At 43.8% G+C, this 16588-nt stretch overlaps 1 protein-coding gene across 2 annotated transcripts; it reads right to left on the reverse strand.

Annotated features, from left to right (window-relative positions):
• Positions 1-565: 565 nt before the first annotated feature.
• On the reverse strand, positions 566-15434 carry KCTD18 (potassium channel tetramerization domain containing 18). 2 transcript variants are annotated; one of them, XM_081842112.1, is made up of 7 exons: positions 14988-15434; positions 8307-8508; positions 6327-6538; positions 5551-5744; positions 3683-3777; positions 2120-2222; positions 566-1363 (listed from the first exon to the last, which is right to left on the reverse strand). In XM_081842112.1, the coding sequence occupies exons 2-7, from the start codon at positions 8461-8463 to the stop codon at positions 820-822; spliced, it is 1305 nt and encodes a 434-aa protein (XP_081698238.1). In that variant the 5' UTR covers positions 8464-8508; positions 14988-15434; the 3' UTR covers positions 566-819. The 2 variants fall into 2 exon arrangements, with proteins under 2 accessions (XP_081698238.1, XP_081698237.1); XM_081842111.1 differs by lacking the exon at positions 14988-15434 and adding an exon at positions 10550-10609.
• Between the last annotated feature and the right edge of the window lie 1154 nt (positions 15435-16588).

The following is a 16588-nucleotide window of genomic DNA, read 5'->3' on the forward strand; positions in this document are numbered from 1 at the left end:
CCAGAAGGCCCTCGGTGCTGGACCTCAGAGTCCGGGTAGAACGATGGGGGAGCAGACGCTCCTTCAGATATACTGGATATACCAGCTTGTGCCAGGCTAGTATATCCAGCTAGTATATTGTGCCAGATATACTAGCTACAGTTTTTAGAGTTCAAAAGACACTGACATATAAGTAGAGGGTTTCCAGTCTCCTCTTAGTTGTGCCAGAGAAAGGGGACAGTATGCAAGCCCAAGGCTTGTTCTCAAAATGTAGCCTAATTTTCAAGGTCTACTGAAAGATCCCGTGGTGCAGATTCTAAGACATGCCATATAGCCCAAACAGCTACAAAGATGCGCTTGAAAAAATGTGGACAATGCCTGCTGAGAAACTAGAAGAATTGTGGAGTACAGAGTTTTCACTGACCTCTGTAGGCCCTTGATGCTGCTCAGGAGGAGCAGAAGTAGAATAAGTTACACAAAATGGAAAGAGATGCAGAATAAGTCACACAAAAATTATATGGAGTGGGAAAATTGGAGGTTTAGGAAAAAAGGGACGATGTGTACACAAAGCCTGGCACAATCTCTATTCTAGAATGACTGAGCAGCTCAAATTTTATTTATATAATGTAATGAGTGAACTGCAAAAAGCACATAATATTTCTGAACAAACATCCATATGCCTCTTTCGCCACACAAAGAGAAAAATCATTATAAATCTGATTATAAATGTGAATGTTCCCCCCTCCCAAATGCGTCACATTTATTAGGACTCCCAAAAGATCAGAATTTTGTCTCTAGCAGATCATGACGGATAACACCATAACACCATATATATAAAATTCATGCCACATCGTTCAGTTGGTCTTCCTGTAAATGATTCTTAGTGGTAACGTTTTCCTCGGAGTGTCCAAATTCCTCCTGGCCTAAGTTTTGGGAAGCAGGAGTGGAGCCAACTGCAACAGATGGAACTCGGTGCTCAGCTACCGTACTCAGCACCTGGGAAGTGTGTTGACTTAACCGGTCGTTACAGAGCGGAGTCCGCTTGAGTTTTACCGCACGACTGGTTGCAGGCTTCTTCGAAAACGGGGCCTTTAGCGTCCTGTGACAGTCTGCCCCATTTTCAGTGCTCCTAATGGATTCTTGAGAATTTTTAGTCAATTGTGTGGGTTTTGGTACGTCTTTGCACAGCAACGAACTGTCTCTGCTAGGTCGCTTGAGAGTCTTCTGGGAACGGGAAGATGTAGGGCATACTGCTACCTTTACAAAAGCAGAATTCTTAATTGTGATGCGAGTACTTGTTGACGGACCAGAAAACTGAATTGGCTTTCGGCCTGTTCTGCTCAAGTGACTTTCTTCTTCTTCTTCAGAAAGATCTATTAATTGTCTGTAAACACGGAGAATAAAATTACTGACTCGATTGCTTTGGGAAATTACGCACAGATCATAACTCAGATGCAACTAAGGGTGCTTCCTACATTCACCTCTGGATACAATATTTCTTATTCCAGGATCTGTTTAAAACTGAAGTAGGTGTATGCATTCAAATTCATTTTTTATATCGGACTTACACAGAGCAAGGAAAAATATACAAGTATAAAACAACTATACAAATTACATGTATATTCAGCCAAAAATAACCAGGCCAACATACTGGAATGAACCAGCTGGATTCAACACAAATAACAGGGTAATCATATTCTTTTATTATCTAATATGGATTGCAGGATATTTCTAAGTACTGAGTCTTATGTTCCTGATTAAATTTTTATGAAATGGGCTAATGGCTGGCTTTGTAATATATAGCGAGAGGCCCACCACACAGATATCTGTGGAATGCGTAACTTACAATTATATATTTTCCTGTTTTAGGGTATGCGTTTGCAGAGGCAGTCCTTAAAATGTGTACAATTATAGTTTTGTTACATTAATTTAGTTATGTAATTAGTATTATGCCAGCTTTTGTAATATACTTACAATTAACAGACTTGATATGAAACCTTCCTGCATCATCTTTTGATTTTACACCCTTATAACTAGGGGATGCACAAATATTAACATGAAGATAACGCTATTTTTGAAATAGTCCCTGTTCCATATGAAGCATTCTTCGAGAAAACGAAACATGATTAGTGAGACGTACCGTCTATGAATTGGAGGCATGCTTTGGAGACTTCCTTTCAAAGGGCGTTCCTCAAGAGTCCAGCATTCTATCAGTTCCTGCGGGACTCGCCAATAACTGACACCTGTAATTTCAAATGCAATTTTAATACAATATTCAAGATGTTTCTGTCAAATGTATAAGCCCAATGATATGCAATCAGGGATCACTGGCAACTCTTTCAGACACCATATATCTCCCGAGGGCTCAACTATAATGCTTTCTTTGGGGAGCTTGGCACAATGTACTCCCACCCTAAATCGTTATTTTCCTAATTAAAGAGCTAAATGTTTTATTTACAGTCTTTTTTCCTTCTCTCAAAAAACTGTCTGATACAGTGGTGTCATGTTGGTTCCGGAAAAGAGAGTGGAGGGAGAATGTGATACTGGGTGGACTAAATCCTGCTTGTAAGAATGTGCAAGCGTTCAGAACTCACAGGTCTCTTCTTCAGGCAGAGCGAACACTCAAATTTAAACTAACATACTGTGAGAGGTGAGTGCTGCCAAAGCCGGCATAGATAAAACTCCAGGCTCACTGCCAGTTGCTGTCTTTTAGATTTATTTATAAAGTTCAAGGAAAGTTTCCAGAGCTTCAAAGCATGTCCGACCCTGTCGGCTTAGATGCCTCGAATGGTTTTTTTTTTTACTTTTTCTTCCCCAGCAGGCTAGGCGGCGGAAACCCCACCTCTGATTTCCTCTGTTCAAAGAATAACTAGTTCCGGGCTCAGCCTCCCCCCTCCCTGCCTCTTCTTCGCTGTCGGACGAAAGGCTACTAATTATCTCTTTAGGCTCTCTATAAGTGCTGGTCTCTCCCCTTAGCTCTTTTGCCGTTTGCATCTCCCTGACATATACATCATGTACAGAAGGCTGAAAGCTCTCCCAAAATATCTGATACTTCCTAATAATAATAATAATAATAATTTATTTATACCCCGCCCATCTGGCTGAGTTTCCCCAGCCACTCTGGGCGGCTCCCAATCAAGTGTTAAAAACAGTACAGCGTTAAATATTAAAAACTTCCCTGAATTCCCTGAACTTGCATGTATTTCACATTTGCCTTCGGCATTATTAATCAAAGTAGTGGACAAGTATTTGAAGCCAAGTGACATTAACGTCCAAGAAACATGAATTTATCTAGGCTAAGATAAAATGTCTACGAATTTTCTCCTAGGTTAATAAAAAACAACCAACCACCAGAAGAGATCTTCCAAAGATATTCCACAAGCATGTCTGTAAACTTAAATCTTAAAACTTAAAGCAGTGCACAACTGCAATGCAAAATAAATTGGCTGTTTTGAGAGCTCAATAGGACCAGTGTATGAAAGCACAGACTTTTAAATAGATAAATACATCCATAACCTAGCATTCTGCCAATTGCAATGCTTCCCCACCAAACACAGACAATTCAATTATTCCCTTTCCTTACTAAAGGATAGTTGGAAATATAGCCTGCCTGCCCTTCACAAATTGACACTATTTCAGGACAAACAGTTGCAGGATAAAACATTTATTCTTTACGGAAAATACTATCAGAAACATGAGATACCTCTCCCTTCCCAAGCCTCAAATGCATCCATCATCTTTTCCAATTCGGACCCTGAATAATAGCTCCAGATATATTGGACATTGTTTCCAGCTTCCCTGGAGAAAAAAATGTAGAAAAAGAGGGGAAATTACGCTGCTTTACAAGCTGAATAATAATTTTTAAAAATTGCTTAAAGTCTAAAAGCAAAGTATGTTTAAAACTGATGGCATAAAAACACATTTTCCCAATTTTGTAATATACCTTCATTGTCAAAAGCCACAATTCTTTTGAGTTTCATTCTCACAACTGTAAATGGTTTCCATTTCTGTGGTGACTGCCCATTTGTGGAATGCTCTCCCCAGAGAGGCTTGCCTGACACCTTCCTTACATATCTTGCGGTGCCAAGTGAAGCCTTTGGCTGATAAACATTCAATGGCCTTTTAAATGGGCTTTTGAGAGAGGGAGTCATTGGTTCGTTTTTGTTTTATTAAGTGTTCCCATGTTGCATTTTTATGTTACTAACTGCCCTGGGATCTTCTGATGAATGGTGGTATGCAAATTTATTAAATACTAATAACAACTTTTCCCCACAAATGGGAACGTTCACAGCAATTATTGAATCACTCAGCCAATGGCACTAAGGTTAGTCTTAATGGGTCCATCAAGCTTCAGTGTTGCCATTTAGACAACGGCTTGCAGCAACTGGCTTTAAACAAGACTCCTGATCAAATGGTTTGCAGATTGCAAGCTTCTCCTTTTCTTGCTTTCTCTGCACCAAGGTTAAAGCAACACTCTCACCTAACTGTCTAGGGGGAAAATACACAAAATAAACAACAGGTACCACTGACATCTTCTGATACTCAAAAACAACTCTTTTGAGTATTGTCTTATGAATATTCTAGTAAGTCTAGTGTTTCCCACATTCAGGTTGACTATTATTTATTTATATCTGGAGGAGAAGCATTTACCATTTTTTCGCCCTATAGGACGCACTTTTTCCCCTCCAAAAATGAAGGGGAAATCTGGATGCATCCTATGGGGGCGAATGCAGGCTTTCGCTGAAGCTTGGAGAGCGAGAGGGGTCGGTGGGCACCGACCCCTCTCGCTCTCCAGGCTTCAGGAAGACATCCGCAGCCTAGGCCTAGGCAGCCTGTTTCCCGGAGCGCCGGGCGCGCTGGAAGCAGAGCCCCGCAGGGCTCCCCTCGCTGTGGATAGTAGCCTGCCGCCCGGTGGGCAGGGCGCGCTGAAGCAGAGCGCCCCGCGCACCGGGCAGACATTGGCCAGCCCCACAAGCTCGGGGGACAGCAGGGAGGCGCAGCGCCGCCATCCCGCTGTTCCTTGACCTGGTTCAGTTTCCCCGACCTGGTTTTGGGAGGGAAATAAAGGGGGGGAATTCCTTTATTTCCCCCCCAAAAAACTAGGTGCGTCCTATGGGACGAAAAATACGGTAGATGTTCCAGCCTTTGCTTTTGTTTATGATCAACTGGGGCCCAAAGTATTTAACAATAATCTACCAATATTATTATAACAAAGGAAATTTGTGTAACTAAGCATCTCTTTAAACTCCATAGGCATGGAAGAGATGTGCATGTTTTTACACATCTAATACTACCATCTCTTAAAGTAGATACGGTCAAATCTCAGTTTCCAAACGCCTCCGTTCTGGAACGTTTCCGGTTTTTGAACGTTTTTCGGAAGCTGAACGTTAGACGTGGCTTCCGCTTGAGTGCAGGAAGCTCCTGCAGCCAATTGGATGCCGTGGCTCAGTTCTTGAACATTTCAGAAGCCAAACGGGCTTCCGGAACAGATTACGTTTTGACAACAGAGGTTTGACTGTACAAGATTCTCAGCACACTTTAATGTAATCACATGACTATAAAGCTTCTTACCTCTTGTAAATATTTTTGCTGTGTAATCTTCCTCCCAGCTCCTTTTCAATTGCTGCTTTTCCATCAGCTCTTGTGGCGTACACACCCATTATTCTGCTCTCACAACTTGCACCAGAAGTGTTGAGGTAGTGTAAGACCCACACTGTAGGCTTAGTGCATATTAAGCCATAAGACTCACAAAAATCTAGAAGTGCCTGGGGAGGAAATATACAAATACATACAAACAATTTCATTATTTTCTGTGTGTTTGAGGGACTTTAAAAGAGCACAAAAATGTGCTCAGACTAAACCTGTACATGTTTACTTATAAATCCCACTAAGTTCAATTGTACTTACTTGCAAGTGTGCAAAGGACTGCAGCCTTACTGCTTTTACTCTGAATAACAGACAACGGAGACATTTTCTTTTAGGACAGTGGGCTGTTGCCCCATTAGAGCCCATTGGCCTCACAAATGTCTCCTGCCCCCTATCTCCCACCCAAATAAGCCACTTGCTTTGCATTTGCCTGGTCCATTCATCCACCCATCCATTCATAAATGAATGAATGAATGAATGAATGAATGCAAGGCTTGTAGTTATCAATACGCCTCAGGGCACCCTTATGTCACTTTGGTTTCACTGTATTTGGGGTGTTTTTTCAATTTCTGAGTCAACTTTACCTTGCATAGGGCAATCCTGGGTATCCCAGGATCAGATCAATGCCACCCCTGTGCTTCAACTGCTAATGACGTTTTAAAATTTAATTTTAATTTAAAGGCACAGGAAAATTCCTGTACCTTTTTGAGTTCTGTGTTTGATCTTAAAGAATAGGTCTCCATTTCATTGGCCAAATGGTCAGCAAGATTGTAAGGGTAAGGAATGCCGAAGTAATCAGCTTCTTCGTGCAATGCAATGCGTGTCTGCTCATCTTCTGGTAGCTGAACCTCTCCGTGAAGATAATCCAAGAGGTATTTAAAGAGGCTGCCATCTCGATCAATAAGGCAAGCTCCTGTAAAGGCAAATAAAAATATGTACAACATTTATAATGTGCCTATCCTCCAAAGAGTTGAAGGCAACACATATACTACTTCACCCTCCTTTATTCTTCCAAGCAACCCTGAAAAGTAGGTTTGGCTGAGAAAGAGTAAATGGCCCAAGATCACCCAATGAGCTTCATGGCTGAATGGGGATTTGAATCCATTTTTTGAGAAGGGCATGGTTATCATAACTGCATCCAAGCTGTCAATTCATCAAATAAACACAGCCGTACCTTGGATCCCGAATGCCTTGCGAGTTGAACGTTTTGGCTCTCGAATGCCACAAACCCGGAAGTGAGTGTTCTGGTTTGCAAAGGTTCTTTGGAACCCGAACGTCCGACGCAGCTTCCGATTGGCTGCAGGAGCTTCCTGCAGCCAATCGGAAGCCGCGCCTTAGTTTCCGTACGTTCTGGAAGTCAAATGGACTTCCATAAAGGATTCCGTTCGACTTCCGGGGTACCGCTGTATATCTCAGTTTGCTCTTCTTGGCGGTGTTATATTTTAAGAAGATGTATCTTTTTCAATCTCTCTTTCAGATTTGCTCAAATAAAATACTAGACACAAAGAACCTGTGTATGTATTAACCGACAGACAATATCAAAAGGCAAACATAATTAAAAAGGCTAATTCTTTCCTCAACCAGCTACATTAGTTTGTTGCTTGTGGCAAGCAATTCACAGCCCCGACTAAGTGCTAAACCTGAACACAGGCCCTAACTGCATTAAGGAAAGTCCTCTCTCCTGCTGGGGAATCATAACCTGAGGCAGCATAAACAAGTCGCTGGGGAGGCAGGAAGAGAAGAGAGATGCCCTGAAAATCTTTTATTGGACAACCCCTTGATAGTCTCTCCTTATCCGGAGGATTTGCAATAGTTGGCATCAGACTGATCAGAGAAGATGGAAAGATTTTGTTTTGTTCTGTTTCCCCCTGCTGAATGGATCTTAGCTCACATCCTTGAGCAAACTAGTACTACTTCGTGCACAGGCTCCAAGGAAATTATCTGTGAATGGAAGGAAGGCTACACCCCAAGAGTAAACTGATGCAGATGGCAAAAACCCAGAGATGTTAGCTTGCAAGAAGCGTTCTCTTTGTGAACAGCAGTCCAGAGAAAAAGAGAAACACCAGAAGTTGCCTTATATTGAGTCAGACCATTGATCGATCAAACTCAGTAACATCAACACTGACTGGAAGACACTTTCCAGGGTTTCAGGTAGGATTTTTTCAGCTCTTTTCTCTATTATAGTATTCTCCTCTATTGTTCAAAATTGTCCATCTTTCTACTTAATTTGGGACCAGTCAGACAAAATAGCTGACGTCACGCTGTAATTTTTGCCTGAGGGAAATCTGTCAAATTCTAAATATACTGAGAGCAAAAGAAAATATTATTCAAATCACACCTGTTTGCCGCACAAATATCTCGTGCTGCCTAGATGAACCAAACGATTGATGATGTTGCCAATCCTATATTCAAGCACAGAGATGTAGTGACATCTTTAGCTCTTTGCAGCCCTACATTGTATTCTATGATACTTGATGTTTTTCTTCTACCACACTTTACTGGAAATCGCTAACCTTTAAACTATTAAATAAGTTGCTCATTATACTGGAAATAATAAAAATTACAATGCATTTGTATTGACCCATGCTTATTATCCCTTGGCCAAAGCTGGAAAAATATTAGAAAATTGAATTCATAATTACTTTACAATCAAATTTTAGTTATTTACTACTTTTTTTTACCTGTGTCATCCATTTTCAGAGGAAATCGTCCACTGAACATAGATGCTAGCATTGAGTCCTTAAAACGGCATAAAGATTTACGCCTAGCGGTGTACATACATCCGCCAACATTAAGCCGAATAATATCTGCGACCTTTTCGCTCTTGCTATCTTCCATCGCATTTGTAGCTAACGTTGCAGGCTGGGTGGTGTGCTTTCAAAGCTGTAAAAAGAGTAAAAATTGTGCTCAGAACACTGAATAACTTGGCTTCTCCATTAAGATCAATAATTTATGCTCCTGAAAAGGCAGATAAAAAGCATTTATAACATTTATAAGTTGCCTTTCCTCCAAGAAATTAAAGGCAGCATATATTTGAACCCCAGCATAAGGACAGAGGTGGGTTTACTTTTTAAAATTTCTTAGTCGCTTTATCTTGCCCAGAGCAATCCTGGGTCTTCCAGGATCAGTTTACACAACCACTCAAAAGGACTGGATGTAAATGACCCAGTTATCTGCAATGGAACATGAAAGGGCACTGCTAGGCTAATGCCTCTTCTCTACAAGAACATCTGCATTGTTTTGGCAAGTAAGCAGGACAGAACTGGATGGCATCACCTCGACTACTGAGAAATGTCATGTGAACCACCTGCCACCTGTTTACCCAATCCAATAGTCAAGCCACTAGACCAGCCTTCACCAACTTAGTGCCCCTCCCTCAGATACTTTGGACTACCACTCCCATGATAACTGACCATGCTGGCAAGGGCTGATGGGAGTTGTAGTCCAAAAGCAAGGGCTGATGGGAGTTGTTGATATTTCAAGAGAGTCTTGAGATGCCTTCATTGCATGGGTTTGTGCTAGGTCAGGCATGGGCAAACTCGGCCCTCCAGATGTTTTGGGACTACAACTCCCATCATCCCTGACCACTGGTCCTGTTAGCTAGGGATGACCTAGCCCAAACCCATGCAATGAAGGCATCTCAAGACTCTCTTGAAACATCAACAACCTCAGATATGCAGATGACACAACCTTGATGGCAGAAAGTGAGGAGGAATTAAAGAACATTTTATTGAGGGTGAAAGAGGAGAGTGCAAAATATGGTCTGAAGCTCAACATCAAAAAAACGAAGATCATGGCCACTGGGCCCATCACTTCCTGCCAAATAGAAGGGGAAGAAATGGAGGCAGTGAGAGATTCGGCTCCATGATCACTGCAGATTGTGACAGCAGTCATGAAATTAAAAGACTCCTGCTTCTTGGGAGAAAAGCGATGATAAACCTAGACAGCATCTTAAAAAGCAGAGACATCACCTTGCCAACAAAGGCCCGTATAGTTAAGGCTATGGTTTTCCAGTAGTGATATATGGAAGTGAGAGCTGGACCATAAAGAAGGCTGATTGCCGAAGAATTGATGCTTTTGAATTACAGTGGTACCTCGGGTTAAGTACTTAATTCATACCGGAGGTCCGTTCTTAACCTGAAACTGTTCTTAACCTAAAGCACCACTTTAGCTAATGGGGCCTCCTGCTGCTGCCCTGCCGCCGCCGCACGATTTCTGTTCTCATCCTGAAGCAAAGTTCTTAACCTGAGGTCCTATTTCTGGGTTAGCGGATTCTGTAACCTGAAGCGTATGTAACCCAAGGTACCACTGTATGGTGCTGGAGAAGACTCTTGAGAGTCCCATGGACTGCAAGAAGATCAAACCTGTTCATTCTGAAGGAAATCAGCCCTGAGTGCTCACTGGAAGGACAGATCCTGAAGCTGAGGCTCCAACACTTTGGCCACCTCATGAGAAGAGAAGACTCCCTGGAAAAGATCCTGATGTTGGGAAAGATGGAGGGCACAAGGAGAAGGGGACGACAGAGGACGAGATGGTGGGACAGTGTTCTCGAAGCTACCAGCATGAGTTAGTCCAAACTGCGGGAGGCAGTGGAAGACAGGAGTGCCTGGCGTGCTCTGGTCCAGGGGGTCATGAAGAGTCGGACACGACTAAACAACAACAAGACTCTCTTAAGTCTGAGGAACGCGCCTCCTCCGCTCCTTTTCCAAACGGCTTCGTGGCCCCGACACCGCCATGGTTCTTGAGCCGCCTGAGGCAAAGGGGTCGAAGCAAAGCAGCCAGGCCGGTGAAAAGGGGGGGAGGGGCCCAAGCCTCCAGTTGCCCCACCGCCCCACCCCACCCCCGCCGTGGAAGAGTTGGGTGTGAGGGGGATAGACTGAGGCGCGAGTGGGGAGCCGAAAGGACAACCGCGGCAGTTCGTTACCTTTCCCGGTTCGAAGCTCCGCCCACCTCTTCGTCACCACTGTCGTCACGGCCCTCCAGCCGCGCGCCGAGCCTCTCCCGCCACACCATTCGAGGGGGAGGGGGAGGAGGGAGACGCTGTGGCGCGTGCGCAGAGGCGCCTGCGTTCAGCGGAGGGAAGGTTGTTGGACTACAACTCCCATCATCCTCCGGGAGGAGCGGGAATGGAGTGAACGGAATAACGAAGGAATCAATATCTGTCTATGATGACGCTGACGTTGAGATTCCTCCGCCGCAGGGAGGCTGGACGAGATGTAGCGCGATCGTAGAAGCAAGACCCCACCAGCACCACCACGGGGTTCAAAGGCCAGCAGCATCCGAAACAAGCGCACAACTTGCCCGTCTATTCGCAGAGGCGGCGAACCTCGCAGCCCTCCAAATGTTGCCTTGTTTTCTAAACTTTGGGTCCCCCCAATGTTGTTGGGCTATGGGACTACAACTCCCATCGTGCCCTAGCTAGCAAGACCAGTGGTCTGGGATGATGGGAGTTGTAGTCCAACAAACAGCTGGAGACCCAAGGTGGAGAAAGGCTGCCCGCCAGGATGAAGGGTTGCAGGCTGCTCAGCCCTCGAATAGGATTGCATTTGAAAGTTAATTCCTTTCGAGGAATGAATTGATTGATTGATTGATTGATTGTAGAGTCGGCAGGGACCCCGAGGGTAGATCTCCAGAACCAGATGGGTTCTTCTGCGTGGATTATTGTAAACGTAATTCATTTGCTCTGATTCCAGGACAAATGGGCAAAGGCATTGGGCTGTGGTCCAGGAGGGAGGGAATCCCTGCCCAGCCAGAAGGACCCCCACCTGGGAGAAACTACAAAGGGGCTGCACCACTCTGGGGCTTTTGCAGAGAAGGCTGTGCCCGGCCAGAGAGGCCACCTGGGACCACGCAGGCAGATCGGTCCAGCCCAGATGCAGGAGGTGTTAAAAAATAATGTTCTTGTGTTGAGGATCGATGGCTGTAGTTTTGACATCCGTGTAAACAAGCGAGGAGAAAAATGCTGCAATCCTGCCTGCAAGCACTAGAAGGAGCCCACAACCCACCTGGGAGCATCTGTTCACTCTCAGAAAGAAACCTTTTACAGGTAAGCTCAACGGTTCTTTTTATTTCTTGCTGGAAGTATTTATTGTTCTATAGACTCTGAGAGAATCCCTTCTCAATGAGGAATTTACATGAGATTTTGGTTTTTTGGTTGTTTTTCTTTTAAATTTTATGCTTATCAGATTTCTACGTTTCACTAATTTTACAATCATTTTAATATTTCAAAACTTGACTTCCTTCCCCCTTTCTTTAGTTTCTTAGATTTATTTTTAATATCTTCTGCATATCTAAATTAACTTAATTTGCTCATTTATTCATCTACTTTAAATATATACTCCTATAAAACTGCAGGTTATTACAATAATCCTACCAATGTTCTTATCTGTTTACAGTTTATCTGTAAATATTCAATAAACCATTCTTCTATAAAAAGTTTATCTTGATTTCTTATTCTTCCAGTAGGTTTTGCGATTTCTGCATATTCCACAAGTTTTTGTATCCATTCTTCCTTTGCTGAGACTTCTGCTTCTTTCCATTTGTGGGCGAGTAACATTCTTGCCGGGACGCAGGTAGCGTTGTGGGTTAAACCACAGAGCCTAATCCCTGCGACGGGGTGAGCTCCCGTTGTTCGGTCCCAGCTCCTGCCAACCTAGCAGTTCAAAAGCACGTCAAAGTGCAAGTAGATAAATAGGTACCGCTCCGGCGGGAAGTTAAACGGCGTTTCCGCGCGCTGCTCTAGTTTCGCCAGAAGCGGCTTAGTCATGCTGGCCACATGACTCGGAAGCTGTACGGTGGCTCCTTCAGCCAGTGAAGTGAGATGAGCTGCCTTATGGGATATCTTCAGGAGAAAAAAGGCTAAGGAGTAAACCCTACGCAAATCTGAAGTAGAGCCCCTAAATTGGACGGATTGTGTCTTGTACAGTACACCTCTTTGTGGCAACTCCTGCAGTCAAGCTGGTGCCAAACGTGTTGCTCTGCTTTCCTTTGGACCACATCAACAAGGCCAAGGGCAGCCCACAACCTCCATACACACTGCCCAGGCTTGCGCCCCGAGGAGGTCACTTCTGTGCTGCTAACGTAGTGGTTTCACTTCACCCTTCGCGGTGCATTCCATTGTCTCTTGAGACAAATGGAGGCCAACAATATATAATTACAGGCGTACCTTGGAAGTCGAACTGCCTAGTTCTCGAATGATTTGGCTCCCAAACAATCAAAACCCGGAAGTGACTGTTCCGGTTTTCAAATGTTCTTTTGAAAGCCGGACATCCGACGGAGCTTCCACAGCTTCCAATTGGCTGCAGGAGCTTCCTGCAGCCAATCAGAAGCCACGATTTCGTTTTCGAACGTTTTGAAAGTCGAACGGACTTCCAGAACGGATTCCGTTCGACTTCCAAGGTACGACTGTACACATATGCTTACACACATGATAGCTCTGTTGGGAGAGCATGAGACTCTTACTCTCAGAGTCTCAGAGTTGTGCATTTGAGCCCCACATTGGGAAAAAGATTCCTGTATTGCAAGGGGGTTGGACTAGAATCAGGCATGTCTAACAGGTAGATCATGATCTATTGGTAGATCGCAGGGTGTTCCTGGTAGACCCTGGTTGATCTCTGGTCCCTCAGTGTTCTCCTTGCAAAAAAGCTCCACAACTTTGGCTTCCTAAAGAAAGCTCAATAACTTTGAGTAGATCACTGCCAGTCTTTTTACGACAATGGGTAGATCACGGCCAGTTTTTTTATACTGTGAGTAGATCGCAGTCTATTGTGAGTTGGACGTCCCTGGACTAGATTACCCTCATGATCCCTTCCAACACTATGATTTGATGACTTTCTATGACACACACACACACACACACACAGAGAGAGAGAGAGAGAGAGAGAGAGAGAGAGAGAATATATCACAGGGTGCTTTCAGACAATATGTTTATTGTGGATTCATCTTGATTTGTGGGGAGCTTTTCAGTGCATTTTCTCATCACTTGCCTTACTTCAAACAGTCTGATATTTTGGGAAGTGGCTTTGTTGTGCAAGAGCTACAAATCAATTGCAACTGTGCAAGCTGACCTCAATACATTATTGAATCCCACACAAAACAGATGATCTAAAAGCACCCACAGTCTAGAAAGTGTGATCTGCATGCAGAAGCAGGCTTCTGAATAAGGAGGCTGCAGAAGCAGTTTCCCTTCCTGGATAAATGCATCCTGCAGCTGCAGCTATTTGCATACACAGTGCATATGGTTTGGCAAAGCAGACCCCATGCTCGGAAGGTGGAGGAAAGTTAACAGTAGTAAACATCTGTCTGGTTGAATATGCCTGTGCAGGGATCGTTCCAACTTGTAGCATGTGTGTTTTGTGATGCTCAGCCTATACATTTGTAGATAAGAAGCCTCTTTTATAAGAAGTCAATTTACATTGTATTAATTCACAGCAACAATGAAACCTCACACCACTCAAAATTAATTTTTGTTGTTGTTTAGTCGTTTCCGACTCTTTGTGACCCCATGGACCAGAGCACACTAGGCACTCCTGTCTTCCACTGCCTCCCGCAGTTTGGTTAAAATTAATTAGTGCTTTGTAAATCAAAGCTAACAATGGGCATGATCCATATAAATTTAGCCACTTGACTATGGGTGTTAAGCATAAATGTGTACAGTGTTACCTCTGGTTGCGAATGGGATCCATCCTGGAGGTCCATTCGCAACATGAAAAGAGCGCAACCCTCAGCGGCGCGTCTGCACATGCGCGGGTTGTGATTCGGCGCTTCTGCACATGCGCAAGCAGAGATTTAGGATCAGAGTTTTCCTGCTCTTAGATGGGCTATGTTCCCAGGTTGACCAGCCCCATAATGCAACAGGAAATGTTATAATACCTTCCAGTGAGTGCCTGGCATGTTTGATCCCACACACTGCTCATGCTGACTAGGGTTCAAATCACCATTCAGATGATTCATCATGATCCTCAAGTTGTTGGTCCCAACAATTGGTGTGGCTCCTGCCACTAGGCAAGCCTTCTATCATACCAATAACATGAGGCCATGACTGTGGCCCTATAATCAGTTTTTTTTCCCCAATAGAATACTAAGATGGCATAACTTTGACATAAATTAGAAAGGCTCAGCAAAAGAGATTGCTGATGCAGCAAATATATAAATAAATAAAGTAGCTTTGAGTGTTTCAATTACATTCTTTTCCACAGTGATTGTACAAAACCATCAGTTACTCATTAGCTACACACAGTAACTCACTGCAGCATGGGTTTTATGCATGGTCAATGATCTGTGGTAACAACTGTTTGGAAAAAGATTTACTAAGCGGTAAAGATTAACTAAGAGCCCCATGGTGAAACATGGAATATAATTACATTTGCTGTTGGGAACAGAGGAGCATAGATAAAACTATTTGCCCATCTAGCCCAGTCTTGTCTGCTGTGACTGGCAGTTCTCCCGGGTGTCAGGTAAAAATATTTCCCATCCGTCAGGAGACGCCAGAAATTGAACTAGGAACCTTCTGCTGGCAGATATTATCCCACAGAAGCAAACAACCCTCCTTTTGGAATCCCACTTGCCCTAATGCCTCCATTTATGTTCCAAATCTATGTCTAAAGCTATGATCCTATGCATGCATGAGAATAAGCATGAACTTCCAATCAAATATGTATGGAATTGGGCTGTAAATTGTTTTTACAATAGCTGGGACACGCTTTATAAGCATATATAATTTGTGCTGGATAGTTAGGAAGCTGGAGCAGTAGGCTCAAAGCGAGAGGTTCAGGACTACTCTCAAGTACAGTGGTACCTCAGGTTATATACGCTTCTGCTAACCCAGAAATAGTGCTTCAGGTTAAGAACTTTGCTTCAGGATGAGAACATAAATCGTGCTCCGGCGGCGCAGCGGCAGCAGGAGGCCCCATTAGCTAAAGTGGAGCTTCAGGTTAAGAACAGTTTCAGGTTAAGTTCGGACCTCCGGAACAAATTAAGTACTTAACCTGAGGTACTACTGTACCAGCTTTTGTTTAGAAATGGCAGTACTGAACATTGAAGGACGTCAACTGAACCCTAAATAAGAAACAATGTGGCAACGTGAGGAAACGATGGTGGTCATATGTTCAGAGGAGGGGGAACCTGATTTTAAGAAACTATTAGATTAATTTGGGTTGATTTGTAATAATTTGGAAAATTAATAATAATTTGGAAAAAAGGAAAAGAAACGGCAGCACAATCCTACAAAAACAATTGGTCAGCAATATGATTTGCCGGGTGGCGCTGTGGGTTAAACCACAGAGCCTAGGGCTTGTTGATCAGAAGGTCGGCGGTTCGAATCCCCGTGACGGGGTGAGCTCCCATTGTTCAGTCCCTGCTCCTGCCAACCTAGCAGTTCAAAAGCACGTCAAAGTGCAAGTAGATAAATAGGTACCGCTCCGACAGGAAGGTAAACGGCGTTTCCGTGCGCTGCTCTGGTTTGCCAGAAACGGCTTAGTCATGCTGGCCACATGACCCGGAAGCATAGCTGTCAACGTTTCCCTTTTTTTAAGGGAAATTCCCTTATTCCGAATAGGATTCCTCACAAGAAAAAGGAAAAGTTGACAGCTATGCCTGGAAGCTGTACGCCGGCTCCCTCAGCCAGTAAAGCGAGATGAGCGCAGCAGCCCCAGAGTCGTCCGTGACTGGACCTAATGGTCAGGGGTCCCTTTACCTTTTAAGCATGTACAGTGATACCTCAGGTTAAGTACTTAATTCGTTCCAGAGGTCCATTCTTAACCTGAAACTGTTCTTAACCTGAGGCACCACTTTAGCTAATGGGGCCTCCTGCTGCCGGAGCACGATTTCTGTTCTCATCCTGAAGCAAAGTTCTTAACCGGAAGCACTATTTCTGGGTTAGCAGAGTCTGTAACCTGAAGCTATGTGACCTGAAGCGTATGTAACCCGAGGTACCACTGTATAGGAGTGCAGCCTCAACTAGTAA

This window comes from Podarcis erhardii (assembly GCF_964252035.2).
Source record: "Podarcis erhardii genome assembly, chromosome: 1".
NCBI lineage: Eukaryota > Metazoa > Chordata > Lepidosauria > Squamata > Lacertidae > Podarcis > Podarcis erhardii.

Excerpts from the sequence above, each read along its gene's own strand:
- KCTD18 (XM_081842112.1), bottom strand. The coding sequence starts at position 8,463 with ATGGAAGATAGCAAGAGCGAAAAGGTCGCAGATATTATTCGGCTTAAT. Across the intron at positions 3,778-5,550 it reads AGCAAAAATATTTACAAGAG|GGAAGCTGGAAACAATGTCC; the intron begins GTAAGAAGCTTT and ends TTTTTTCTCCAG. Across the intron at positions 2,223-3,682 it reads TGAGGCTTGGGAAGGGAGAG|GTGTCAGTTATTGGCGAGTC; the intron begins GTATCTCATGTT and ends TTGAAATTACAG.